Source organism: Mercenaria mercenaria, chromosome 3 (genome assembly GCF_021730395.1).
Source record: "Mercenaria mercenaria strain notata chromosome 3, MADL_Memer_1, whole genome shotgun sequence".
NCBI classification, from domain to species: Eukaryota; Metazoa; Mollusca; class Bivalvia; order Venerida; family Veneridae; genus Mercenaria; species Mercenaria mercenaria.
This window is the reverse complement of record NC_069363.1, coordinates 100595596-100623384: the sequence shown is the minus strand read 5'-3', so window position 1 is coordinate 100623384 and position 27789 is coordinate 100595596. Positions and strand designations below refer to the sequence as shown.

General features: G+C 35.7%; 2 protein-coding genes across 5 annotated transcripts in view; one reads left to right on the top strand and one right to left on the bottom strand.

The window, feature by feature from the left end:
• Window positions 1-876: 876 nt before the first annotated feature.
• Window positions 877-19356, top strand: LOC123523854 (transcription elongation factor A protein 1-like). Of its 4 annotated transcripts, none has more exons than XM_053539497.1 (9): window positions 877-1087; window positions 4038-4106; window positions 6144-6252; window positions 7221-7412; window positions 9026-9079; window positions 11521-11675; window positions 14002-14148; window positions 14662-14733; window positions 18147-19356. In XM_053539497.1, exons 1-9 carry the CDS (start codon window positions 1019-1021, stop codon window positions 18153-18155), a joined length of 876 nt encoding a protein of 291 aa, XP_053395472.1. In that variant the 5' UTR covers window positions 877-1018; the 3' UTR covers window positions 18156-19356. The 4 variants fall into 4 exon arrangements, with proteins under 4 accessions (XP_053395472.1, XP_053395475.1, XP_053395474.1 ...); XM_053539500.1 differs by lacking the exon at window positions 877-1087 and adding an exon at window positions 1211-1269; XM_053539499.1 differs by lacking the exon at window positions 877-1087 and adding an exon at window positions 1321-1450.
• A 6869-nt stretch (window positions 19357-26225) lies between these two features.
• Window positions 26226-27789, bottom strand: part of LOC123523850 (ankyrin repeat domain-containing protein 13C-like) — a 36266-nt gene continuing 34702 nt past the window's right edge. Inside the window, exon 13 of the mRNA XM_053539495.1 lies at window positions 26226-27785. Within this exon, the coding sequence (XP_053395470.1) occupies window positions 27652-27785 (134 nt within the window). The 3' untranslated portion in view covers window positions 26226-27651. The remainder of the gene's footprint in view (window positions 27786-27789) is intronic.

The following is a 27789-nucleotide window of genomic DNA, read 5'->3' as shown; positions in this document are numbered from 1 at the left end:
ACCTTTTGCATGCAGGTATATGCTCATTCTACTTTCATAGAAACCACAATCTCCCTACTTTTGAAGTATTTCTTTTTAACTTTAATGACAAAATAATGATATAAAGCATGTGACAGATATTTTATTTATTCTTTATTGTATTTCTAAATAAAACTTTCTTTTATTATGACCAGGAGTAACGAGTTATTGCTCTCTCTTTTCTTACTATGATTTTTAAAAAGTTAATTAGATTTCCTTTTATATTATATTTTTAATACTAAGAGCATTGTATTTATTTTTTTTATATTTTAAACCAGTTAATTGCCTTATATTTTCAGTATATTTCTTTTATTATTTTATCAAACCTAATTATTTAAAGTTAACTATTTCCAATATAACTCCTTCAAAACTCCCGATGATTTTAAATACAAGTTTTCAAAGTAAAAATATCATAAAAATGCAAAAATGCTTAAAATATTAAGGGGGACAAAATTACCAAAAGGGGGACGAGTTGACCAAATTTTAGGACGAGGGGGACGAAATGACCAATTTTGGGGGACGAAATGACCGAATCGGGGACGAGTTGACCAAATTTTATGATGAGGGGGACGAAATGACCAATTTTGGGGGACGAAATGACCAAATCGGGGACGAGTTGACTGGAGGACGAGTTGACTAGAGGACGAGTTGACTTGATACCGCTGGGCGGGAGGAACATTTAGTGGCTTCTCACCAAAATTAGCCACACATTCGTACGATTCATAAAACTTTTAATTACTGTAAAACCATTTCTATAATAGTCTATAGCCTGAATGAAATAAATATTAGGGTTCTGTTAGCGCTGCTTCAATATTTTAAACAAACTTCTATGTCAGTGAGAATTGATACGCAGCTAAAGTTTAAAAGTTAACATTGACCCAATTTCCAAAAACAAATCAGTCAGACAGAATTTTCCGCCTTATTTTGAGCTATATAATCATCCCAGATATAATATATAACTTATCACATCTGTAATATCTTTAGACATCCAGTGGTCAACATGCCCGTTGAAGAAGAGGTGTTAAAAGTGCGTTCAAAGTTGGAGAATATGATCTCGTCCAACACCGCTGTAAGTTTTGTCATTAGTTTTCGCGATGTTGTTTACTTTTGCTTTCACAATTTTTATATACGGCTGATTTATACATTGTAATTCATGAAAAATATCAACGAAATATCATCAGTTATAATTTTTATCTATGTTATATGTTGTGATTGTGTCTATCATAGACTTGCTGTTAAATATTGCCTTAGGTGCATATTTGTATTTTTTTTATCAAAAGGGAGATAATAAAATTTATGAAACAGAAAAAAGGGAGACAATAAAAGATGTTGTTCCTCCCTTCTCTGATAATCATAATGAGCTGAGATCCTTGGCATAAATTGTTCAGTGACTATTAACATCGTACTGTAATGGCAATTCATTGATTTCAAGGTTATGAACCAGTTAAAACATTCATATTTGTAAAACATTCATATTTGTCATGTTTATTTTTGCTTATTTATTTTTTCTATATTTGTGCTTTGTGTGCTATATGTGTAAAAGGGGAGTTACTGCTGTTCGTACCTCCATCCATACGTCCCAAAATCTTGTGTGTCCAACTCCTCCCACATTATTATCCTGATTTGCTTCAAACTTTCACAGATGAACAGCTTGATGTGCAGATGACCATAAAGGAAGGAATTTTGCTGTGACTATTTTTACAGCAGTTATGGCTCTTTGATAGCTTGAATATATAGAATATAGAGAAAAATCTTGTACATCCAACTCTTCAAACACAATTGAAAGGATTTATAAGCTTGAATGCTTCATAGATTATAAACCTCAGGGATCACTTTTGATCGCGATTTCGCGCTATTTTGGCGAAAATCACATAAATTTTGGTCAGATGCGCTTAAAAATTGCATCTGCGCGGCCGTGGATCTTTTGCCAAAATTGCGACTATTCGTTGCAATGCAGTCTTGCCATTTAATACTTGCTTTTCGTATGACGTTCATTAGGGGCTTGAATTTGGCTTTTATCTCCATACAGCGTCCAGTGATAATGACTACCAGGCAGACATCTTCCCTTTTCATGAAGTGTCAAAATATCACCGAAGCAGAAATTGAAGTGTTTTGCTTCCATTCCTGCGGACGAGTAGCAATGAGAATACCAGCAAGGTGGAGAAACCCCTGGTGAAGTCCCTTCCTGAAAAGAAAAGGCTGAACGCCTGAAATTCCATAAGAAATGGTTGTAATCGAGGGTAGGGTCATTAATGAGTTTGACTTCAAAGCTGTTTTGGCCTAATGGAAGTGTAAGATTAAAATATAACTGAACTTCCACTTGGACAGAGCAGCTCAAAGTTAACTCCTTACTGAAAGGAAAAATGCATGTGGACCCTGCACTTAGCTACAACTTTCATCAACCTATTCAGCAGTTTCAGGCACTGAATTTTAGAGTTATGTTAAAAGTGTCTCTGAAAGGAACTGTTTTGTTTTAATATTTACAAAGATAAATTGTTCTTACAAAGAAACAGATGTTTGCTTTTCAGTGAAATAAAGGCTGTCCCCCGATGTAAAATCTCATTATAAAAAGAAAAAAATCCCTTTCATTTTGTCAAAATCTCATTGATTCAAGGCAAATGGGAATTAATCTCATAAAGGTATCTGCCAAACGTGATCCCTGAGACCTTGATTGAAGATGACCATAAATAGTGGACTTTTTTCTTTGGCAGTTTTTTCTAGAAATCTGAATTTCACAAAATAGTTATTGAAGAAATTTAGTGTGTTTAACTCCTCATACACTTTTTGAAGGAATGGGTTCAAAGTTGCTCAGATACAATTTGCATCAAACTTTTAGTCGAATATCCATGTGAAGATAGTCTGTACTAAAAACTTTGCTATTTTGAGGATGGCACAGTATGTGGGGGCATCTGTATCCAATCGACACAATTCTAGTTTATGGTAAATATTGCCACTGAAAAACAAATTCTGTAATTCCAAATTAATTACGTACAAATAAACAAGTTTTAGTCAATTAGGAATAATTTAATGTCTTGTGCGGTAAGTATTCATGTTTTCCATTTAAATTGGTGAGATTGGTATATGTATATCATTTCAAATTGACATCACTTAATTTGACTTAAAGTAGAAATATTATGTTCATACAATGTTAAGTATTTATAACCTGATCTTTATGTCAGAGTAAACTTGTTTTTGTCTGTTAAAACTTAAAGGAAAATGCTCATGAGACTGATGTTTCCTCTGTTTTTCAAATCACCAAAAACTGAGGAATTTTCCAACTGTAATTCATATTTGTAAATTTCTGTCAGTACTCCATATATGAACTTTTGTACATTTGAAAAATAGGTAATGTGCTTAAGTCAATAATTATTCAGTTTCATATGAAATGCAGCAATTTCATACAAAAAAAAGCAACAACAAAAATCATCACTTACTGCGAAATTCACATTGAGTATAGCATGTTTTTTTCGTGATACATCATTAAACTTCCCCAATTTGCATGTATTCATGACTTAGAAATCACCATGATGGTATCAGACCTAAAAAGACCTTCAAGGTCCACTCCACCATCCTGGGTTGCCATAAATGACACATCATCACCATGTCTTTGTCACCAATAATGACATGTCATGGCACAACCTTAGTTTTCTTACTGGCTTGTAAATTTGATTTCTGTTATGTCCTGAATATAATGGTTTGGAATGAGCATGTACATGTTACATGTTTGGGTCAGGAGTTTGTACTTGTATAGTGGCAATTCTTTAAGATTTCCTAGCTAGCTGCTGCCTTATGGATAAGATTTCAGCCTACAGAGTATTCATATTTTACATCATCAAAGCAGTATACATCAACAGAAAGGCTTCTTGGTGATGAGAGAAATGATGATGACCTGAAATTATGACCGCTGTCAGGAAGGTTTTTGATTATAGACTAAAAGGTATTGAAACCTGCTTTGACATACCTGCCACAGATCTAAGTAATTTTACAGGATGTTTAAATGGAGATGTATGTATTTTCAGGACCATAGCTCAGCTGTAGACATTCTGAAGTCACTTCAAGATTTGCCAATGAAACTAGAAGTTTTACAGGTATGTTAAAATTCTAGATATTAATGAACAAATCTATGACTAAATTCCACAGTGCCAGAATAATTCAAAGTCATATGGTTTATTTTACTTTTAAGAAATTGTTGAAATACATAAGTTTGCCACTTCCCTATTGAAAAAGTGTTACTTTTTCCTAGTTGTTGCAGAGAAACTAACCCATATTTAATTTAGGTAAATATTACATTTCAGATATTAGGAAATTATTGGCGACTATTGAATTTAGAAACCACTTAATTTTATCCTCTGTTACTTAATGAAAAAAATGCCATGTTTAAGTTAAATGTCTTTCATTTGTATATTTATATTTAATAAACTGCCTCAGCTGGGTGTCATAGAACCCATGTTTGTTCACCAAATTTGGCATGTTTAAATAAAATATCTTTTTTCATTTGTATGTTTATATTTAAAAAAACTGCCTCAGCTGGGTGTCACAGAACCCTGGTGTGTTCACCATGTTCTGCAATGGCTGGGTGTCACAGAACCCTGGTGTGTTCACCAAGTTCTGCAATGGCTGGGTGTCACAGAACCCTGGTGTGTTCACCAATATCTGCAATAGCTGGGTGTCACAGAACCTGGCGTGTTCACCATATTCTGCAATAGCTGAGTGTAACAGAACCCTGGCGTGTTCACCATATTCTGCAATAGCTGGGTGTCACAGAACCCTGGCATGTTCACCATATTCTGCAATAGCTGAGTGTAACAGAACCCTTGAGTGCTAACAGTGTTCTGAAACAATTGGGTTTCATAGAAGCCTTGAGTCTTTCTGCAAAAGATGGGTGTCACAGAAGCAAATACTTAGATTTAGAAACACAAACATCATACACTTGCTACAGAATTACTTTACATAATACATTGAAGAAAAATATATTAAAACTTGTTATTATTTTTATGCCCCCGAAGGGAGGCATATTAGTTTTCAACTGTCCGTCCGTTAGTTCATTCATTTGTTCGTTCGTTAGTCACAACGTTAACTTTTTGCATGAAGGCACTTTACTCGCGAACCACTGCACCCATGACCTTCAAACTTCACATGCTGATAGTACTTATTGAGTACACCACCCCTACTGACTTTGGGATTACCAGGTCAAAGGTCAAGGTCACAGGGGCCAACATTAACTTTTTGCATGAAGGCACTTTACTCGCGAACCACTTCACCTAGGACCTTCAAACTTCACATGCTGATAGTACTTATTGAGTTCACCATCCCTACTGACTTTGGGGTCACCAGGTCAAAGGTCAGGTCACAGGGGCCAACGTTAACTTTCTGCATGAAGGCACTTTACTCGCGAACCACTGCACCCAGGACCTTCAAACTTCACATGCTGATAGTACTTATTGAGTACTCCATCCCTACTGACTTTGGGGTCACCAGGTCAAAGGTCAAGGTCACAGGGGCCAACGTTAACTTTTTGCATGAAGGCACTTTACTCGCGAACCACTGCACCCAGGACCTTCAAACTTCACGTGCTGGTAGTACTTATTGAGTACACTACCCCTACTGACTTTGGGATTACCAGGTCAAAGGTCAAGGTCACAGGGGCCAACGTTAACTTTTTGCATGAAGGCACTTTACTCGCGAACCACTGCACCCAGGACCTTCAAACTTCACATGCTGATAGTACTTATTGAGTACACCACCCCTACTGACTTTGGGGTCACCAGGTCAAAGGTCAAGGTCACAGGGGCCAACGTTAACTTTTTACATGAAGGCACTTTACTCGCGAACCACTGCACCCAGGACCTTCAAACTTTACATGCTGATAGTACTTTATGAGGGCACCAACCCTACTGACTTTGGCATCACCAGGTCAAAGGTCAAGGTCACAGGGGCCAACGTTAACTTTTTGCATGAAGGCACTTTACTCGCGAACCACTTCACCCAGGACCTTCAAACTTCACATGCTGATAGTACTTATTGAGTACACCACCCCTACTGACTTTGGGGTCACCAGGTCAAAGGTCAAGGTGCTGCGGGGGCATTTGTCACCATTAGTGACAGCTCTTGTTCATATTGTACAGAAAACAAGGATTGGAATAACTGTAAACAACTTTCGAAAAGCAAGCACAAATGAAGATGTAATTTCCTTGTCAAAGAATCTCATCAAAATTTGGAAGAAACTTCTGCCAGGTAATCATTTTTATAATACACTGAAAATGTTTAAGTCATATAATATAAGAGACTAGTTCTGTAAAGGATCATGTAGTCTCCACATCTAGTCTTCAGCACAGATTTGACTGTGTATGTTGATGCTTCTAAATCAGACAGTAGAGGACATGCAAATTGTTGTGTGCACAGAGAAACAACAACCAAAAATGAAAAGGGTCATTTTGAAGAAAAGTATAAAATAATGCTGTAATGATTCTCAAAAATTTATAGACATTGACTGATGATTGGAAGACTGAAATAGTGTAAGCTATTGTTTCAGTTGTAGAAATTGCTATACTTACAGTGCTCTGAGTTGCTTGTTGAAATGTAGAAGGAAATCCTACAAGTACAATGTACCTGTGTATGTATGAAATTGTAACCTCTTGTTGTGTTTATCTTTGTAATAGAGACCAACGGGGAGGCATGTAATAGACGGACTCTCTGTTTGTCTTTTTTTGTTTGATAAGGGAAGAACTCTTAGGCCTACCCATGTCAAACTTCATAGGATGATTGCCTGTGGTCATTTAGAGGACACCTATTTTTTTCGGGGGTCAGTAAGTCAAAGGTCAAGGTCCAAGTGACCTTGAGAATGAAAACAATTTCTGATTGATAACTGAAGAAGCTTTGGCCTAGAGAGGTCAAACTTCATAGGTTGATTGCCTGTGGTCAGTAGAAGGCCCTATTTGTTCTTTAGGGTCAGTAGGTCAAAGGTCAGGGTCACAGTGACCTTGAGACTGAAATCAATACATGAACACTGGCACATGAACCTTCAACTTAGATGGCAGATGACCCCTATCTGTTTTGAGGTCGGTTGTTCAGAGGTCATGGTGACCTTGACCTGGAATCCAGTTTCCATCTATAACTGAAGAACGCTAATGTTTGTCAAAGCATGGGTATTTTACTACTGTATATTATCAGATATCATACATGAAAATGTTTTTTTTTTGCAGACAATAATTCAAAAAGTGATAAAAAAGACAAATCTTCATCCAGCTCAAAGAATGGTGAGTCAATGGATTCTGAAGAGTCAGAGAAAAAAAGTGACGAGTCAGAGAGGAGACAGTCGGTATCGGCCTCGGATACTTGTGATCCTGTCAGGCTAAAGTGCAGGGATCTACTCTGTAATGCACTTAAAACTGGAGGTGAGTCGCATTTTCTTACAGAATTCACTAATGGTAATTTCTTTTTCCACAATATTCATTTACATTTGTGATTTAGCAGTTTTTAGCTCACTGGATCACTCACAGTATATTGTCATCAACAGTTTCTTCAGACAACTCATCTGGTAGAAGTTGATGAAACCCATGGCAGGACCTCTTTCAAAGTTGTTAAAAGAGATCCATTCCAATTAGAACTCCGGTTGACCCTGGGGGTCACATGGTTTACATAGACTTATATAGGGAAAAACTTTGAAAATCTTCTTGTCCAAACCACAAAGACTATAGCTTTGATATTTTGTGATGTAGCATCATTTAGTGGTTCTCTACCAAGTTTGTTCAAATTATCCCTCTAGGGTCAAATATGGCCCTGCCCCAGGGGTCATATGGTTCATATAGGGAAAAACTTAGAATCTTCATGTCCATAACTTACATCATTCAAATTTGGACCACATGTATAGTTTTGAGTGGCAAGATGAACCTTGACATGAGTTGACCTTGATCTTGACCTAGTGACCTACTTTCACATTTCTGTAGCTACAGCCTTCAAATTTGGACCACATGCATAGGTTTGTGTACCTAAAAAAACATTGACCTTGTTATTGACCTAGTGACCTACTTTCACATTTTTGAAGGTACAGGCTTCAAATTTGGACCACATGCATAGTTTTTTGTTCCAAGGTAAAATTTGACCTTGATTTTGACCTAGTGACCTACTTTCACATTTCTCAAGCTACAGCCTTCAAATTTGAACCACAAGCATAGTTTTGTGTACTGAAATGAACTTTGATACTGAGATTGACCTAGTGACCTACTTTCACATTTCTGAAGGTACAGGCTTCAAATTTGGACCACTTGCATAGTTTTTTGTTCCGAAATAAAATTTGAACTTGATTTTGACCTAGTGACCTACTTTCACATTTCTCAAGCTACAGCCTTCAAATTTGAACCATATGCATAGTTTTGTTTACCGAAATGAACTTTGATTTTGAGATTGACCTAGTGGCCTACTTTCACATTTCTGAAGGTACAGGCTACAAATTTGGACCGCATGCATATTTTTGTGTTCTGAATTGAAATTTGACATTGATTTTTTTTCTATTACCTACTTTCACATTTCTCAAGCTACAGCCTCCAAATTTGAAGCACATGCATAGTTCTGTCTACTGAAATGAACTTTGACCTTGAAATTGATCTAGTGACCTGCTTTCACATTTCTCAAGCCACAGCTTTCAAACACATACACCACATACACATTGTTTTGTACCAAAATGAAATTTGACATTGATTTTGACCTTGAGCTAGTCTTGAAGTTTGGAACATTCAAAAATGGCTCAGTGGATGGCGCCAAGATCTCTCTGTAATCACTTGTTAGGTTAATAGGATAAAGGTCAAGGTCAGATTAAACCAGAATGGTAGAACTTTTGTTTACAGTGAGCATATAATTTCTGTTCCTTGTGCAATTACTGAATGCATCGAGGGGGGCATTTCGTGTTCGACGAGCTCTTGTTCTAATTGTATTTAACCAATATATAGATAGGTGCTGTTTCTGTGAAGTAGTTACAAATGTACTTATTTCTAATTTATTTGTTTTCTAGATGCTCATGTTGGTCGCAATGATCCAGTAGAGCTTGCTGCAGCCATTGAAGATAGTATCCTTTATAAAATCAGACTTTTTATATACAGTTGTAGAAACATGTGCTTCATTCAGGGTTGCCAGCAGTCTTGAAAAGTCAGGGAAATTGGTTTCTTTTTCAAGGTCAGGGAATTGTCAGGGAATTTTAAAATTTGGTTAGTGAAAAATGAAAATCCTGGACAGTCAGGGAAAAGTCAGGGAAAAATTATTTCAAAGCTCGAAGAAGTTAATCATTTTAAACTTTTGTGGCTATGGCAGTCTTCAAGCATTGAATTTAAGTAATTAAAAACAGAGTTTAATGATGTAATACTGTAACATGTATTTAATTTGTTTAAATCCCCCATTTTTCTTTAAACACTGATTTTGCTTGAAGACTGAAAGGCTTTGCAACCCTTGCCTCCAGAGCTAACTAACATTTTTTGTTATTTTGTAGGAAAGTGACACATGAAGAGAGTCTACAACTAACATTATTCTAATACACTTTTTTTGTTGTAGGTACTCCAAGTGTTTTCTGTTTGTTAAATAATATCATAACATACACATAAAAGTACATTGTTGATGGCATGTATTATAAACAAGTTACTATTTCAGGCACTTCCCTACTAGCATGACAAACTAACCAACTAACTAATAATGAGTAGTAAACAGACATCCAATAGTTTTGCTACTACAGTATTAGTCATGATGCTTTATTGTTTTTGCCACAGTGACTAGGACACTGTATATTAAGAGATCTTGGATTTTGAGAGTGATGCTTTGTCAATATGATCATGGTGTTTTATTGTTTTTGCCTCTAGGAAACTGTATAATAACAGATCTTGGATTTTTGAGAATGATATTTTGCTAATACTAGCAGGGTTCCAATGGTCTTGTTATTAACCATACTTTATTGTTTTTACCATGAGGAAAGTGTACCTTAAAAGATGTTAGCTTTTTGATAGTTACATGTCTTGCAAAGATGCTTTTGATATGTATCTCTTAATAATTAGGTTTCACTGACTAATAGTCACAATTATGTTTCATTGACTTGACCACCAAACAGTCATACAAGAAAGAAAACCATGTTTATTATCATTGTATTTGATGTTTATGTTTAATATATTGGAAAATAAATACAAAACATTTGGAAAAAAAATAATGGAAGGATTGGACGGCTATAGGGGAGGTCAGGAGGCTGTTTAAATGTTTGGCGGTTTTGGTCAGTGAAAAACATGAATTGGTCAGGGAAAAGTCAGGGAATTTTATTCACCCAGAGTGCTGGCAACCCTGTCATTACCAAGGGAGATCGGAGAGTTTAGTTCTGTATTATTGTGTTATAGTATTAGATGTACAATGATTATGCTGAACATCCTATTGCAATGCTATTACTGTTAAAGTACTAGAGAGGATGGGTTTTTTCAAGACTTATATGTCTGAGTATAGTAAAATCCAACTGAAAATAGTAAGTGCTAAAACGTGGCTGAAAAATTTGTTAGATTGCACACTACAGGTAAATCTACACATACAAAACTTAAAATTTTATTTTTTCAAGTTCATTTTGAACTTTTATGGCTAAATTATGTGAATAACTTGCAAAGTCCAGAATTTTGACACCTCAGTGATTTAAATATAGAATGAAGTGTCCTAAATGCGTGTGTACCCAAAAAGAATGAAATTGAGACCACTATAATATCTCAGAAACATTAACCTTTAGCCTGCTAGCGGCAAGTGATTCTGCCAGACACTGATCATGGTCTGCACTGTTTGCTATTCAGTCAGTAAATTTTCAGTGAACATCCCTTCGGATAATAACTTGTACTGCCCAAATTGAATGATAGACCAGTCCATTTTTAGAAATTTAGCAGGGTAAAGGTTAAATGTAGGTCCTTATTTTGCTGAGTTATTTTCTGATTTTCACTGATGCTCACTAGGTTTGCTGTGACGCATCCTTATGTAGGGATAACTCATGTTTGTTCAAATTATTTTACTTGGGATATTTTTAGCCCCGGACCTCTGGCTGAGTGGTCAATTTCGCTGACCTGAATCACTTGCCTCTCACCACTGGAAGCCATCCAGCAGGCTTGCGAAAGATTGTTGATTTAACATAGGGGCCTGTTTGTTCTTGAAGTTATGCTAAGAGGGGCATCTTGGGCATCTTCTTCCACCAATACAAGCTCGAAAAGCACCGTATGACCTAAATTATGTCAGTTTGACTTAAAATCCAACAAAACAAACAAACATGTTTAGCCTTTTTTGAAGTTGTAAAAATCTCCAAAAGTGTTACATACGTAAAACTTTTGAAAATGTTCTTTTCTAAAAGTTCTGGGGTTTTCATCAAAGAAATTATAATGTGTAGCAGTTACAGTTCCCACCTCTAGTGTGTAACATTACATTTAATACAATGTTGTTTTTTTTTTTTTTTTTTTTCAAATAAAAAGAAATGGAACATATTACATTGACTTTCTTAACCTGTGTTAGACATATTTGATGAATTCAACAATACAGATACAAAATACAAAAACAGAGTTAGAAGTCGTGTTGCTAACCTGAAAGATATAAAGAATCCAGACCTGCGATCAAACGTTTTGAGTGGAATAATTCCCCCTGATAGGATAGCCAAAATGACTGCAGAGGTCAGTATCTTTTTCAAAACTTATGCTAACTCTAAATATCATCTTAACCCGAAGGCAAAAAAAACAACAACAAAAAACATAGTGATTTTGGCAGCAAAATAGGTTTAGTAGGTAAGGATTTATGGTGTATGCAGCAAAATAGGTTTAGTAGGTCATAAGGCTCCCACGTTTAAACGAGTCTGTGTCGTGTTTGACTGGTAAACGTTTACAAAATTTCTACCCATCTAAACGTAACGATCACTCTTCCAACCATCATAGTCTTTCTCTGTTCATAAAACTGAATGAAATAAGTGTTTACCGCCTGTTAACGATATAATATGTCTCTTTTTCGGTTGACACAGTAGGGTCAAATATGGCCCCGCCCCGGGGGTCCCAAGTTTTACATAGACATATAGGAAAAAAAATTTAAAAATCTTCTTGTCTGAAACCACATCACTTAGACCTTTGATATTTGGTTTGTAGCATTGTCTTATGGTCCTCAACCAAAATTGTTCAAATTGTACCCCTTGGGTGAAAAAGAGGCCCTGTCTTGGGGGTCCCCAAGTTTTATATAGACTTATATAGGAAAAAGATAAATGAAATGGCTGAGAATTCCCATTCTATCCGTAAATATTGATCCCTACTGGGTTGAGAGTGCGAAGCTCGTGGATCCAGGAGTATTACCTGTTACGTCTTATATTTTTGTGTTATTTGCTGTCTCTGGTCATTCTGCATGATTTCAATGATTTTGATTAGATATACTTATGCTGCACGTTTAGTGTGTAGTCTTTAATGACTTGAGACTATATAGGAAAAAGCTTTAAAAATCTTCTTGTCTGAAACCATACGACCTAGGCTTTTGATATTTGGTATGATGCATTGTCTAGTAGTCTTCTACCAAAATTGTTCAAATTATGCCCCTGGGGTTAAAAGACGCCCCGCCCTGCACTTAGTTATTATGTGAGTTATATAGGAAAAATACTTAAAAAATTATTTAATCCTATTTCCAAGACTGTTTAATTATAATTACCTGATGACCCCAAGTAATATGATGTCACTTGACTGTGACCTTGACCTACTGACCTACTTTCTTGTTTTTTTATTTTTTAAGATACAGCCTTGAAATTTTGATGACATACACAGTTTTGCACACAAATCGTAAAACTGAATTTCATTGACCATGAATGTGACTTACTGACTTTCTTAATATTTTATCATCAGTTTGACATTTGAAACATGTAGCTGATATTACTCAGGTGAGTGATCCAGGGTCATCATGACCCTCTTGTAACTTTTGATACTGATTTTAATACTCATCTTTAATATTCTTAACCCTGAACTACTGACCTACTTTCTTGTTTTTGAAGCTACAGCAAAGAAATTTGGACCACCAGTTTAAATTTTTAAACCGATTTCAGTAGTTATCTTGAATAATCTTTACCATGACCTACTCACCTAGTTTTTGTTAGTGAAGCTTAAAGCAAAGAAATTTGTTTAAGCAAGCAACTAAACTCAGGTGAGCGATATAGGGCCATCATGGCCCTCTTGTTTATTGTTTGATGTAAATGACATGTGAAACCAAATTTTCATCCCGTTTTGGCACCTGTGTTGATGTGTCGTAAAACCAAAATCAACAAATCAAAAAGATAAGGTTAGAAATATTCTGTACCTTTTATTCGTTTGTAACACACAGATTCTGCAGATGAAACAACTGTCAACATCAGTGTAGTTATACTTCCTAAACTTAACCCATTTTCAAGTGAAATCTACAATGCTTGTGTTAACTTGTGTAAAGCTGTTGCAGATTGTAAACCTTGCAACCTTGCCCAAATTCTATTCCTGACTTCAAATACTGACACACACGGGCACAGGAGTGACATTATGTGTTGTTAGTATGGTAACTTTTATAAGTTGTAAAACACTCTCAACATACAGTTCTAGTTGTTGTTTATGCCAGACACGTGTGCAGAAGTCCATAGCATTTACCGGTATTGCCAGATTCAAAATAACATCTCCAAAAAAAGTTGTTAGGATATTCATGGAATGTTGGGTAGAATTAGTAGTGCAGACAGTTAGTTATAAAAGAAGTTCCAGCTACCATTTTAGTATTGACATCTCTGAGTTTTGTAGGTATAATCATCTTATTAAAATGTGCATAACCTTTCTCAGAGGGATTATTTTGAATTCAGATACATGTATACATGTATTCTTTTGGTAAATATATGTGTTTTTTTACTTACAAGGTTATCGCAGTGGATAGGGAGGAAGCAACTGGCTTCTTGCTAAACATTTTATTTGTAAATTATAAGAAACAGTTCAGATGATATAATTGCTTTCTGTTTTTTAGGAAATGGCTAGCGATTCTATGAAGACTTTACGAGCAAAATATACAAAAGAGTCAATTGACGATCATCAGATGGCTAAAACTGGTGGCACTTCTACAGATCTGTTTAAATGTGGAAAATGCGGGAAAAATAATTGTACTTATAACCAGGTAAGTTCATACTTTTACTTCTACATATTCAGCATCATATATGTCAAGGTCAGTAATTCTGTCTCCTATATTTCATGAGTTATGGCCACTTTTAACTAACTTCGAAATTATTCAGTGGATTTTCTTTAGACTAAAGATAATAGTATGCCCTCATCATCAGGGTCATGATAATTCTTGACAACAATATTTTATGAATTAAGCCTACTTATAACTGACATTCTTACTTTCAATGTAGAATGTCAGGTGAAAATTGTGTGCACTTTTACTCAAACTTTTGAAATTACTCATTTTCTTGAAGTGCCATAAGTATTTCAAGACTATCTTTATGGCTTTAATTTTCATTCTCGAGTTTATAATTACAAAATTATTTGCATTACGAAAAAGTTGATTTTATTCCTCAATTAATAAACTGTATAGTCAAGTAAGCTGTCTCCTCTTACAGCTCCTATGATATATTTGTTTTGAAAGGAATGTTTACAGTATGACTGTATTTGTGTGTTTCTGTTTGAACAGGTACAGACTAGAAGTGCTGATGAACCTATGACAACATTTGTACTGTGTAACGAGTGTGGAAATAGATGGAAGGTAAATAATGTCTCCATTGTCTCAGTCATGTCACATACAGTTATATATATATTACTTTGATATTGTTTAATCTCCAATGTTCAGCACTGTTTTAGGCTATGTATTGTAACTGCCATCAGTTAAGCTACCTAGTGTTCCTGGATTTCATACTAGAATAAACCTGTTCTGTCAAAGTACCTGTCAACTTCTCATAAAACAGAGGTAGAGGATGGGAAATTTGAGATGTTTTCAGTCGTATTATTACAGAGATTATGGCCTGGCTCGGGATGGAATCAGCAACATCCTCATTGTTTGACTTATGCTGCACCTACTGAGCTGATAAGGCAGGGGCCTCCGTGGCCGAGTGGTTTAAGGTCACTTACTTCAAATCACTTGCCCCTCACTGAAGTGGGTTCAAGCCTATTTGGGGTGTTGAATTCATGTGAAGAAGCCATTTAGCTGACTTGCAGAAGATCGGTGGTTCTACCCAGGTACCTGCCCATAATGAAGTAATGCATGGAGAGGCACCTAGGGTCTTCCTCCACCATCAAAGCTGGAAAGTCGCCCTATGACCTATAACTGTGTTGGTAAAACATTAAACCCAACAAAATAAATAAATGAGCTAACCAAGCAGACTCATTTTATCATCTATAGATATGACTATTTCAAGACGTGGTATCATTATAAAAGTTTCTGTTGTTGTAAAGTGTTTTGTTTTAGATAGGAACCAGTTATCATACTGAGATAGTCATGTGTACTTTACTATTTCATGTTACTCATTGTTAAATTGTTAAATGACCAGCATAATGTAATTATGTCTCCCACCACATAGTGGTGTGGGAGACATATTGATTTACTCCAGTCTGTGTGTCTGTCACAAAGCTTGTCCGCACTCTAAGTCGAACATTTCTCATCCGATTTTCACCAAACTTAAACAAAATGTGTTTGACCATAAGACCTCAGCCAAGTTCGATAACTAGCCAAATCGGTCTAGGAGTATTGGAGTTATGGCCCTTGAATTACCAAAAATCGGCCCTTTTACTCTTGTCCGCACTCTTAGTCAAACATTTCTCATCCGATCTGCACCAAACTTGAACAAAATGTGTTTGACGATGAGACCTCGGCCAAGTTCGATAACTAGCCAAATCGGTCCAGGCATTTTGGAGTTACGGCTCTTGAATTACCGAAAAATAAGCCTTTTTACTCTTGTCCGCACTCTAAGTCAAACATTTCTCAGCCGATCTTCACCAAACTTGAACAAAATGTGTTTGACCATGAGACCTCGGCCAAGATCTATAATTAGCCAAATTGGTCCGTGCATTTTGGAGTTACGGCCCTTGAATTACCGAAAAATCAGCCTTTTTACCATTGTCTGCTATCTAAGTTGAACATTTCTCATCAGATCTTCACCAAACTTGAACAAAATGTGTTTGACCATAAGACCTCAGCCAGGTTCGATAACTAGCCAAATCTGCCCAGGCACTTTTGAATTATGGCCCTTACTGATTGGATCCACTCGTCCAGACCATCTAATTGGATCCACTCGTCTAAACCATCTAGAGAAACTAGACATTTTTCATATGGGCAGTTGTGGGAGACATGCGCTTTTCTCAAAAGCATCTCTAGTTAGGTAACAGATATTGCTGATTTCAAAGAGGCCACAGATTTAGGCACATTAGCCTTTCATATTTCTTGTGACATTTTGACCAATAACTGAGTTTGTTTGACTGAACCTCTAACTTGGTCTTACTGTTACATGAAGAAATTCTGGAACATATCTTCTGTTCACTCTGTCTGAAGTGTGGAGTTTAGACTTCAGTCAAAAACAAAGAGTAAAGTAAATTTACTTTCGTTTGTCTGAGAATGTCATGATAATATATGTGTGTCTAATGATTGCGGCAATACATATTAATTATGTCTCCCCCCATACATTACACTTCATTTCCGATCAATAACTGGAAAACCATTTGTCCTAGAACCTTCAAACTTCATAGGGTGGTAGGGCTGCTAGAGTAGACGACCCCTATTGTTTTTGGGATCACTCCATCAAAGGTCAAGGTCACAGGGGCCTGAACATTGAAAACCATTTCCGATCAATAACTTGAGAACCACTTGACCCAGAATGTTGAAACTTCATAGGATGATTGATCATTCAGAGTAGATGACCCCTATTGATTTTGGGGTCACTCTGTTAAAGGTCAAGGTCACAGGGGCCTGAACATTGAAAACCATTTCCGATCAATAACTTGAGAACCACTTGACTCAGAATGTTGAATCTTCATAGGATGATTGGTCATGGAGAGTAGATGACCCCTATTGTTAAAGGTCAAGGTCACAGGGGCCTGAACATGGAAAACAATTTCCGATCAATAACTTGAGAACCACTTGATCCAGATTGTTGAAACTTCATAGGATGATTGGTCATGCAGAGTAGATGGCCCCTATTAATTTTGGGGATCACTCTATTTAAGATCAAGGTCACAGGGGCCTGAACATGGAAAACCGTTTCCGATCAGTTACTTGAGAACTGCTTGACCCAGAATGTTGAAACTTAGTGGGATGATTGGTCATGCAGAGTAGATGACCACTAAGATTTTGGGGTCATTCTGTTAAAGGTCACAGGGGCGTGAACATGGAAAAACGTTTCCGATCAATAACTTGAGAACCACTTGACCCAGAATGTTAAAACTTCATAGGATGATTGGACATACAGAGTAGATGACCTATATTGATTTTGGGGTCAGTCTATTAAAGGTCAAGGTCACAGCAGACAGAAAATGGAAATCCATTTCTGGTCAATAACTTGAGAACCATTTGACCTAAAGGGGCTGAACATAGAAAACTCTTTCCAATCAATAACTTGAGAGCCACTTGACCCAGAATGTTGAAGCTTAATAGGATGATTGGACGTGCAGAGTAGATGACCCCTATTGATTTTGGGGTCACTTGATTAAAGGTCAAGGTCACAGGAGCCTGAACAATAACTTGAGAACCACTAGGCCCAGAATGTTGAAACTTAATGGGATGACAGAACATGCCGAGTAGATGATCTCTATTGCAGCCAATCATCAGTATCTTTTTGACTTTTGCTCCTGTCCCCTATGGTATAGGCATACCTGAAGTGGTCATTGGCACGATGGTGTAGCCCCAGTGCTAGACTAATTAGCATGTAGATTTTAGAGCAGCGATAACCACTGAAGGCACGCCATTGTCAGTTAGTGATTATTTGTTATACACTTGAATTCAGCTTTTGTTTACTGGTATGCGGTGTGGCAGTTATAACTGCAAGCTCCTGGTAATTGGCACAGGATTCTGACCTGTACAGTTTTATTACTATTTATAGTTAGGTGTATATGTCTGGTTATTTGCATGGGTTACAATTTTGTTGATATATATATATATGTGTATATATGGTTTTAATTTTATTTTTTCAGTTCTGTTGATGTGCATTGTGTCACGGTTGACTGTGAAGAGAACGTGCTATCTGCAGATATAAACATTGGGCAGATTAATCAATATATTGACCAACACTTAAAACAAAGACATTAATGAGAGAAGTTTAACATATGACAGTCGTGTACTTGAAATGTCATAAATCATGGCAAGTTACAAGACCAAAAGATATTCTTGTGCTTGAAACATTAACCATTGTGCTGATATACCAGGAGTCCATTGTTGCTGATAAACCACGACCAATTCCTGTGCTTTACCTATTATTCATTATGATGATACACCATGATAAGCTTCAGCATTTATCAGATCAGCCAATTATCTCTGTATCATACATGGAAAGTCGTGCTATTCTACCACCTGTCTATTAATTTGTAATGAATATTTACAGCTCATAAAGTTTAGCAAAGCTTTTTGCAGTTCTGAAATCATTCTTCTTACTAAGTTTCATAAAGATATGTGGTTTGTTAACAAAAATATAGGAAAAAGTAGATCTTGTATTTCAGTGCAGAAGTATTGTCACCCTGTGTTCTTTTTATAGAGAAGAGAGGAACATTGTGCATACTGCTTTTTGGTCAGTAGCTGGGTATAAACTATTTTTGGGTTGTTAGATCGTTATAGTGTAGTCTGTTATTAACCAAAGTATCAAAGTCACTTTGACAGCGGTACTCGGACAAACTGACTTTGACAACCAGGATAGTAATACAATTATTTTTGTATTTTCATTTTCAGGTTTTGCTACAGTGTACATTATCATAAACATTTTGCAATTTAGGAGAATTTAAGAGGTTTTCTTGCCGGGCAATAATTCAGTTTTGAGTAGATGTGTTGCTTTTGTACTTCTAAGTCATAATTGAGCCACGCCATGGGAAAATCAACATGGTGGGTTTGCGACCAGCATGGATCCAGACCAGCCTGTGCATCCGCTCAATTATGTAATACTAAGTTGAAGATAGGTGTGCTCTTTATGTCAAGAAGTTTATTTCAGTTTTTCTTTTCCACCATAATTTATTTTGAAGGGACTCTAGTGCATGCTGTAGTTACTGTTTAGTTGTATTATTGTTGGATGATGAATGTATGAAGAATATACAAATTAAAAGTAATCATGTCACTAAACATTGTAAAAAACATTCTCATGTATATTTTGTGCATTTATGTCTCATCATGTGAAGATTAATAAAAATGTAAATATCAGTCTTTTTTGTTCTGTATTTATGCTCCAAGGAAAACACACATCTAGTTTGCTTTTTATGACTCCGAAGGTAAAATCACACTGTCGGTGTGCGAGTGCTTCCGTGTAAATTCTTGTCTGGGCTGTAACTCTGCCATCCATTAATGGATTTTGAAATAACATGGCATAAATGTTCACCATAATGAGACAACGTGTCATGCGCAAAACCCAGACTCCTAGCTCCAAGGTCAAGGTCACACTTAGAGGTCAAAGGTTAACAGGGTCTGTTTCGTGTCTGGTCCATAGCTCTGCCATCCATGAAGGGATTTTGAAATAACTTGGCATAAATGTTTACCATAATGAGACAACATGTCATATGCAAGACCCAGACCCCTAGCTCCAAGGTCAAGGTCACACTTTGAGGTCAAAGGTTAACAGGGTCTGTTTTGTGTCTGGTCCATAACTCTGCCATTGATGAAGGGATTTTGAAATTACTTGGCATAAATGTTTCCAATAATGAGACGACGTGTCATGCGCAAGACCCAGAGCCCTAGCTCTAAGGTCAAGGTCACGCTTAGAGTTTAAAGGTTAACATGGTCTGTTTGTTGTCCGGCCCATAACTTTGCCATTAATGAAGGGATTTTAAAATTACTTGGCATAAATGTTCCCTATATTAAGATGACGTGTTGTGCGCAAGACCCAGACCCCTAACTCCAAGGCCAAGGTCAAACTTAGAAGTCAAAGGTGTTTCTTTTCTGGTCCAGAACTCTGTCATTTATCAAGGGATTTGAAAATAATTTGACACAAATGTTTAGCATATTTAGACGTGTCACGCATTCTTGAGCATGCTTCGGGGGCATTTGTCACCGATAGTGACAGCTCTTGTTAGACAACGTCTGTGCACAGATTCTTGTCCCTGCTAGTTCTCGGCAACACCAGCCAGGATTCGATTCTTCAAGGGAAGCTCCACTACCAAGAGGAGATAGCATATTGTCGGCCTGTTCTGGTTTGATAATTTCGTGACATTATGGCCTTTCGTTTGTTACATATGTTATGATGTAGCACTGTACAGATTATATAAGGCCAGTAACTCTTGCAACAATATCTGAATTTTGCTTATTGTTCATTTGGAATATCTGGTTAAAGTTTGCAGTTACTGGTTAAATTCACCCAATAGATTTACTACAAAACAAACCAAGTATTTGTTTGTCCAGAGATTTGTTTGCACACCGATGTTCATTTATTCACTTTTTAGTATCGCAATAGTCATGAGTCCAGTCTCCTTCGACAGGCTGGTTTTGTATGACTGGTCACTGTAGCCAAAAGCATAGACTATAAACATTCTTTGTAACATTTTAAAATCAATAACTCTTCACTCATTTATTATTTGAAATTTTTACTAAGTCAAACATCATAACTTATGGGACTGAACCAGCTGGTTACCAAACTTGACCTATATTATAGGCTATACATGATGGGATACATATTCGTCTCAAGTGTTGTTTAGTTCCAAGAAAACTACTCTAGTTATTAATTAAGCACGCACTGGCTCAATATTCCTGACTGCCCATGTTGGGTTAAAACAATACATCCTCTAGACAAAACTTGACCGCCTCGAATACCTAGTGGTAGAGCGTCCGCTTCGAGTGCGGGAGGTCGTGGGTTCGATCCCCGACAGCATCATACCAAAGACGTGAAAAATGGTACCAGTAGCTCCCTTGCTTGGTGCTCAGCATTAAAAAGGAAACTGGCCCTTTCTCTCATACCCTCGTGGCGATGGGTTCCATCAGGAATGAGGTGTTGAGAGTGATTAATATAAGTTGTAAAACTTCCTTCACAATCGACCTGAAATAAATTATGTATAAACTAAAGACAGACAACGAACAAAATGGCTTATCATTTAACATTTATTTGCTATAGTGAGCACATGATCAGATTATTTTCTGATTTCACAAGTGTAGTAGTGAAGCAAACATTTTGACAATACAACATTGAAACATACTAAAAATATTTTGCTCAAAACTCCACAAGAGAAAATATGTCATCTTGTAATATGTTGCATTATGTTATACATGGGATTATTTTATTGTTATTCACAACTGAGTCTCATTCAAAAATACAGAACAACTATCGAACAGTTGATGCATTTATACGGCGGAATGAAATCAAAGGTATATTATTCTAAGCAAACGGGAAATAATTTTTCTGTAATATGTTACAATAATAATGAGTTTAACACTAATGTTTTACCGTACCAATTGATAATGTTAAGTACATACAGAAGGAACAAGATTGACTGATGTGTTGCTGTCTTTAAATCAACCCCTCGTAGTGAGTGAACTGTCCTTTCGTACAAACCAGATTGCAGTATACAGCCCACATTAATGACCAGATTTAGTTCATATTCACACTCGACAAACAATGTGGCAAGACCTACAAATGACCTATATAAACACAACCTTGACCCTCAAATAATCTTCACCTTCAAACCTTAATTTACAACATTGTTGGTCCTACTAATTTAATTTATACTCAAACTCAACAATCATTGAGGCAAGACCTACAAACTGATCTATATAAAGATGACCTTGACTCTCATATAACATTAACCCTCAAACCATTATGAACATTTTGGGATTACAGCCCACATGAATGATTCAGTTTAGTTCATACACTCAACAATCCCTGTGGCAAGACCTACAAACTGATTAATAAATAAATGACCTTTATCTTTATATGATCTTGACCTTCAAACTTCATAAACAATTTTGGTCCTATGGCCCACATAAATGACTCGATTAGCTTTTACTCACACTCAACAAACCTACAAACTGACCTATACATAGATGACCTTGACAACACGATTGTCCATTTTTAAAATGCAGTTCCTTGTTCTGTTAGCACAAATTAAGAAAAAAATATTACAGTTACGAAAGCTTTAGTTACTGGTGCTATATCATACATGTATATGAAAACACGACACTTGTAATAGTAAGACAACAGAAGGATGATAACTGTAATACACGTCAATGTAGTGCTTTAATATAGTCGGTTCAAAAGCAGCTGGAGTGCTTAAAACTCAAAATAAAATTTATCTTATTTTATCTTAGTATCCATAAACAGATTGCATATCATGAAAGTGTATATTTTAACAAACAAGAGCTGTCACTAATGGTGACAAATGCCCCCGCAGCACCTTTGACCTGGTGACTCTGACCTTTGACCTGGTGACCCCAAAGTCAGTAGGGGTTGTGTACTCAATAAGTACTATCAGCATGTGAAGTTTGAAGGTCCTGGGTGCAGTGGTTCGCGAGTAAAGTGCCTTCATGCAAAAAGTTAACGTTGTGATGAACGAACGAACGGACAGACAGTTGAAAACTAATATGCCTCCCTTTGGGGGGCATAAAAATTAGACAATGTCAGCATGTGTGGATTATTTCAACACCTTTATTGGGTGCTGTTATACTATTTATTCACTATTTTGCGATACCTACAATTTCTATTTATATGACATTTGTAGGCATGCTGTGACATGATTATAATGAAATACCAATGTAAAAATAAAAAATCCCTATTTTTGTGATAAAAACATGAACAAAAAAACCCCCAAAAAACACAACAACATAAATTTATGAAATGTTATTCCAACGGAATCAGTATCACAGTATAAAAGTTAGAATTCTCCGCTACCACATCTTCCTTGTACAAATCAAGGGGTGAAAACGAAAGAATTCTATCAGCTTCTTTATTGACATGCACATAGACCATCTTTACTCTCATTCCTCAAAATGGAAACTTACAAAACATAATAATCACTTATATTTAGATCATGACACAGGATTTGTCATGGTAATATTTTATCATAAGTGTTATTCACTAAGATGCACTTTATTCATGAATCTCTTAACTTACAGTTACAATACAAACGTTCTTAAGGTTCGTGCAGTATTTTGGAACTGCCACTCAGGTGAGTTTTTGTTTTATGTTTTCACCCCTCATAATCCTTTGTTTTTGATAAAATGTATACCAATCTTCAGAATAAGCAGACGTGTCAAGATATGGAATAATAAAAGTTTTTCTTATATCACATTTACTTTGGCTGTCCATGTTCTGCTTTGCAGAAAATATCAAACTTCTTTTTCAAAACTACTTTGAGATTATGTCTATAATTTTGTGTGTCTAACACATTTTTCCAGGTTCTTAATAACATTGCAGGTATTGTAAAATGAAAGCAGGAATAGGCTGTCAAAATGCTAAAATACTGCTATATTCAAGAAATTGTACAAGGCGGTTAAAAAGCAACTGGGTACTAAGAGTACCTAGGCAAAAATTTTACACACACAAAACAAAATTAAAGAAAAAATACATTTGAAAAAGAACTGTAACTAATGGTGACAAATGCCCCTGCAGTGCCTTGACCTTTGACCTGGTGACCTTGACCTTTGACCTGGTGACCCCAAAGTCAGTAGGGGTTGTGTACTCAATAAGTACTATCAGCATGTGAAGTTTGAAGGTCCTGGGTGCAGTGGTTCGTGAGTAAACTGCCTTCATGCAAAAAGTTAACGTTGTGACTAACGAACGAACTGACAGCTGAAAACTAATATGCCTCCCTTTGGGGACATAAAAAGAAGAATGACATTTTCTACTAACTTCAACATTGACAGTCGAAGCACATGTAAAATTTGACAAAATATGTATACCAAAGAAACCAACCTTTGTATAAAGAATTTCCTACTTCCTCTGAACAATTCAGTATATTTACTTATAAATAGTAATGGTCAATAAGGTATAAATTTCTAAAAGTAAAATTTACCTGAAGTGGTGAGAGGCGGGTGGGGGGGGGGGGAGTGTCTCCAAACACTTTTGATGAACCTTAAGCAGTCATTCACACCTGCAAGAGGTGCATGTAAATTATACCCTATATGTGCTAAAAGGGGATTGAAAATATGACTACTTACAAAATAAAGGCAGCTGCAAGCATCTGTCTGTATGTACTCTTAAAACTGCATTTTCACCAGATATTTCACAAGCATCAATATCAAGTACGATACAAAAACAATGTAAAACTTCTGACATGAATTTACATTAAACAATGTCTACATGGAAAACAGTGTTACCTCGGTCACAAGCACTTTTAAGAAAAACAAAATCTGAGTTTTCACCAGCACTTAACTTATCATATTTCTTTCTATAAGCACAAACATCTAAAAAATAAATACAAGGTCTGCCTATTTACATCACTTACAACAAAAAGGTAAAACAATCAACAAACTTTGTACAAGCTCTTATATCTAGCATGATAAAAGAAATACAAAACTTGTGTTTTCTGTGCTACTTTCCTTTAATGGGATAAAGTAGAAAAACAGAAAGAAAAAAGACAGAGTATATCTTTACACAAGCACCAACTTCTGATATTAAAAGTGTTTTCTTTGTCAGAAGCATTTCACTTCAAAAGAAGTTTGGACATGTAACTAATAAATTCCAATATTGACTGTCCTGCAGTACACATTACACATAAATCTTCACACAAAAAAGTTACACAAAACATGAACATCTTAGGACTGCAAAACAAAATCAATCAAAGAGAACATTGCATTTTTCCTCGCCAATAACTCTTAAACCAAAGTTATTAATGCCAAATGAATAAACTTATTTATTTCATACGAGCACAGTCACAACATTTACACATGTGAGTGCTACTATGCGAAACCAAATGTTAGGGTTTTGTGACCAGTATTATTATTATTATTATACCAGATTTATATGTATGAATCCAGATCAGCCAGCATATCTATACAGTCTGATCTGGATCCATACTGGTCATTTAGCTATATTCAAGTGCTGAACTGGACATACAAACAGAATGAACATGCACTTATCTAGATCCTTGATGGTCACTAAGCCCTAACACTGATTTTCAAAGAGTAGCACTCATTTCATTTTATAATGACCATCTTTTCGTGGAAACAAACAACTTTATATGATTTACATCTACGATACGCATTTCAAAAGTATAATATATTACAATCAATTAAATCACTTGTAAACAGAATTTATATTTATTGAACGGGTCTCATCTCCAGATTTGGTAAGAAGAACTAAAGGGTTTTCTCAATTTCAGGTATTTCTGCCCCCATTCACTGTGATTGTAAGGTCAAATGTTACTTGTTTAATTCTCCTCAACGACATCAAATGCGCTAATTAACAATATCGCGTGGTATGGTTTTATTATGGACAGATGAAGATCAAATTCAGTACCCTTTACATCTTTTTTTAGTGATCTTATCTGCATACCAAGACACAATGTGACTTTTACAGTCTTGAAACTGGGAATTCCCTGACAAATATGCAAAGATTATTTTTTAACATTTTATGAAAACACAAAAGAATTAATCCAAGATCCTCAAAATGTGAACTAACTGGTGCGAAAAAGATTGGTTTACAGTTTTTGTGACACAAACTTAAGGCCCTTTATGCATACTTATGACAAAGACAATGGCCATAACTCAGTTTTGCTGAGAAAAACTCAAACAAAATTCCAGGTGCTCAACTTCACAAGCTGATTAACAATCTACACTGTTTCATGCCCCAAGTCAAATACTTACTGATAAAAGCACAGAACAGTCGGACAGACATCCAGATGCACAGACAATGGCACATCTAATGCCCCATGCATAGAAAACCTCTTTACTGCTGTTAGTAATGGTGTAAAACTGCAGTCAAAATGCTCCTATTTAAGCTGTATATTATATCATTTTAATAGCAAAAATATATTTTAAGATCGTATTTATTTATGATTGTCTAAGACATTGCAATATTTTGATGCTGATCTCGAAGAATGTCAATCTCCAATAAAATTAAGCTTACTGAATCTTAAATTAGAAACAAAAAATTGGTCAGTGTTGTTTTATTTTAACGCTTGCCATTTTAAACATGTGAATGCGAACAAAAACTGCCTTCAAGTTTCAACTATTATACGAGATTATTTGGATGTGGAGGTATAAGGGATACTTTGAATTTAGTCAATATGTCGAAGCTTTAACATGACAGGAGTTTGTAGACTACAGTAACTGTTTACACTTAAAAGGCAACACTGTTAAAAATCAAATGTAACAGACTTTAAAACTCTACAAATTTCATAGTAAGATTTATTTATTTTCCCTACTTAGCATGCAGCTTTTGTGTCTTTACCTGCTACAGTAAACAACACAGAAAAGAAATGAACACTATATTTTGTAAAACGATAAACTGTAGCATGTTTATATAGATAATAAAAACTTTGAAAATTCCAATATCCTATCTTTGTGTCTATTCAACAAGTAGTTTCCTTCAAGTATATGTAATTCTATTTGAAGGTACAGTAAAATTATCATAGTTTAAACAAACATCACTCACAACATGATCTTAATTACCTTACTTAAAACTGTTTGAAGTATCCACTCTACATGCTTTGCTTTTTTGACTATATTGAACAAAACAGCTAACCCGCCATTAGTTCTTTTGCCAGTAATTCAAAAATTACTGGATGTATAACTCTGAAATTTAGTCTACGCTTAAAAAATATGTTGTTGGTAAGTTTTCACAATTGCAAGAAAAAAATCAAATTAAGCTATTATTGAAAGTTGCTCATTTTACGACTTCTAGCAATCTTTGAAAAGTTACAAAACGACACAAATCATCTAGAATTTACAAACTACTAAGTGAAAAGTGTTAAGAGGGAAGAAAATAACACTAACAGAATAATGACTTTGTCATGCCCTACAGTAAAGAGCATTTAATATACATGTATGTGTGAAATTTTAAGATTTCCTTGTAAAATAATCAAAATGTACACTTCTTTATTTCTATAAATTGTATACCTGTATTCCCATTTTCTAAAATCATATCTTTAATTAAGTCTGTATTTTTGTGACTTTTAAAAACAGGCTTTGATAGTAACACGGATAAAATCAAAATTTTGCGTAATTTATTACTACTGACATTTTGATATGTTACTATTAATAGACCTAACTGTCCTCTTAATTTGTGAAATGCACTTTCAGTAATTTTTTTAACTATTTGCAAAATAACAAATGGCAGGTTAGCTCTTTGGTTCAGTATATGTCTCAGTTAAACATAAGAACCATTTCTGTACTAGCACTACCTAAGTTTGTCAATGGTATATCTACAACTATCACAGATTTTCTCCTTGTTCTATTTTGAAGAACTTCGCCATTCCCTACAACCACTTCTTGCTCTACAAGTTCATTTTTATCCTGAATATTCTGCATTTCCCTGAAGCTAGAGATAATTTCTACGACTGATATGTCATGCAGGAGTCACAAGTCAGGAAAACGTGTTGGGTCCTCGTTATAGCCAGCTGGAATCGTAAATAAGGCATCATCAAGTTCGTCCCGCCATTCAAACAATGTAAACGTAACTTTTGCTGTCACTGTGGGAAATACTGGCAGTTCTGT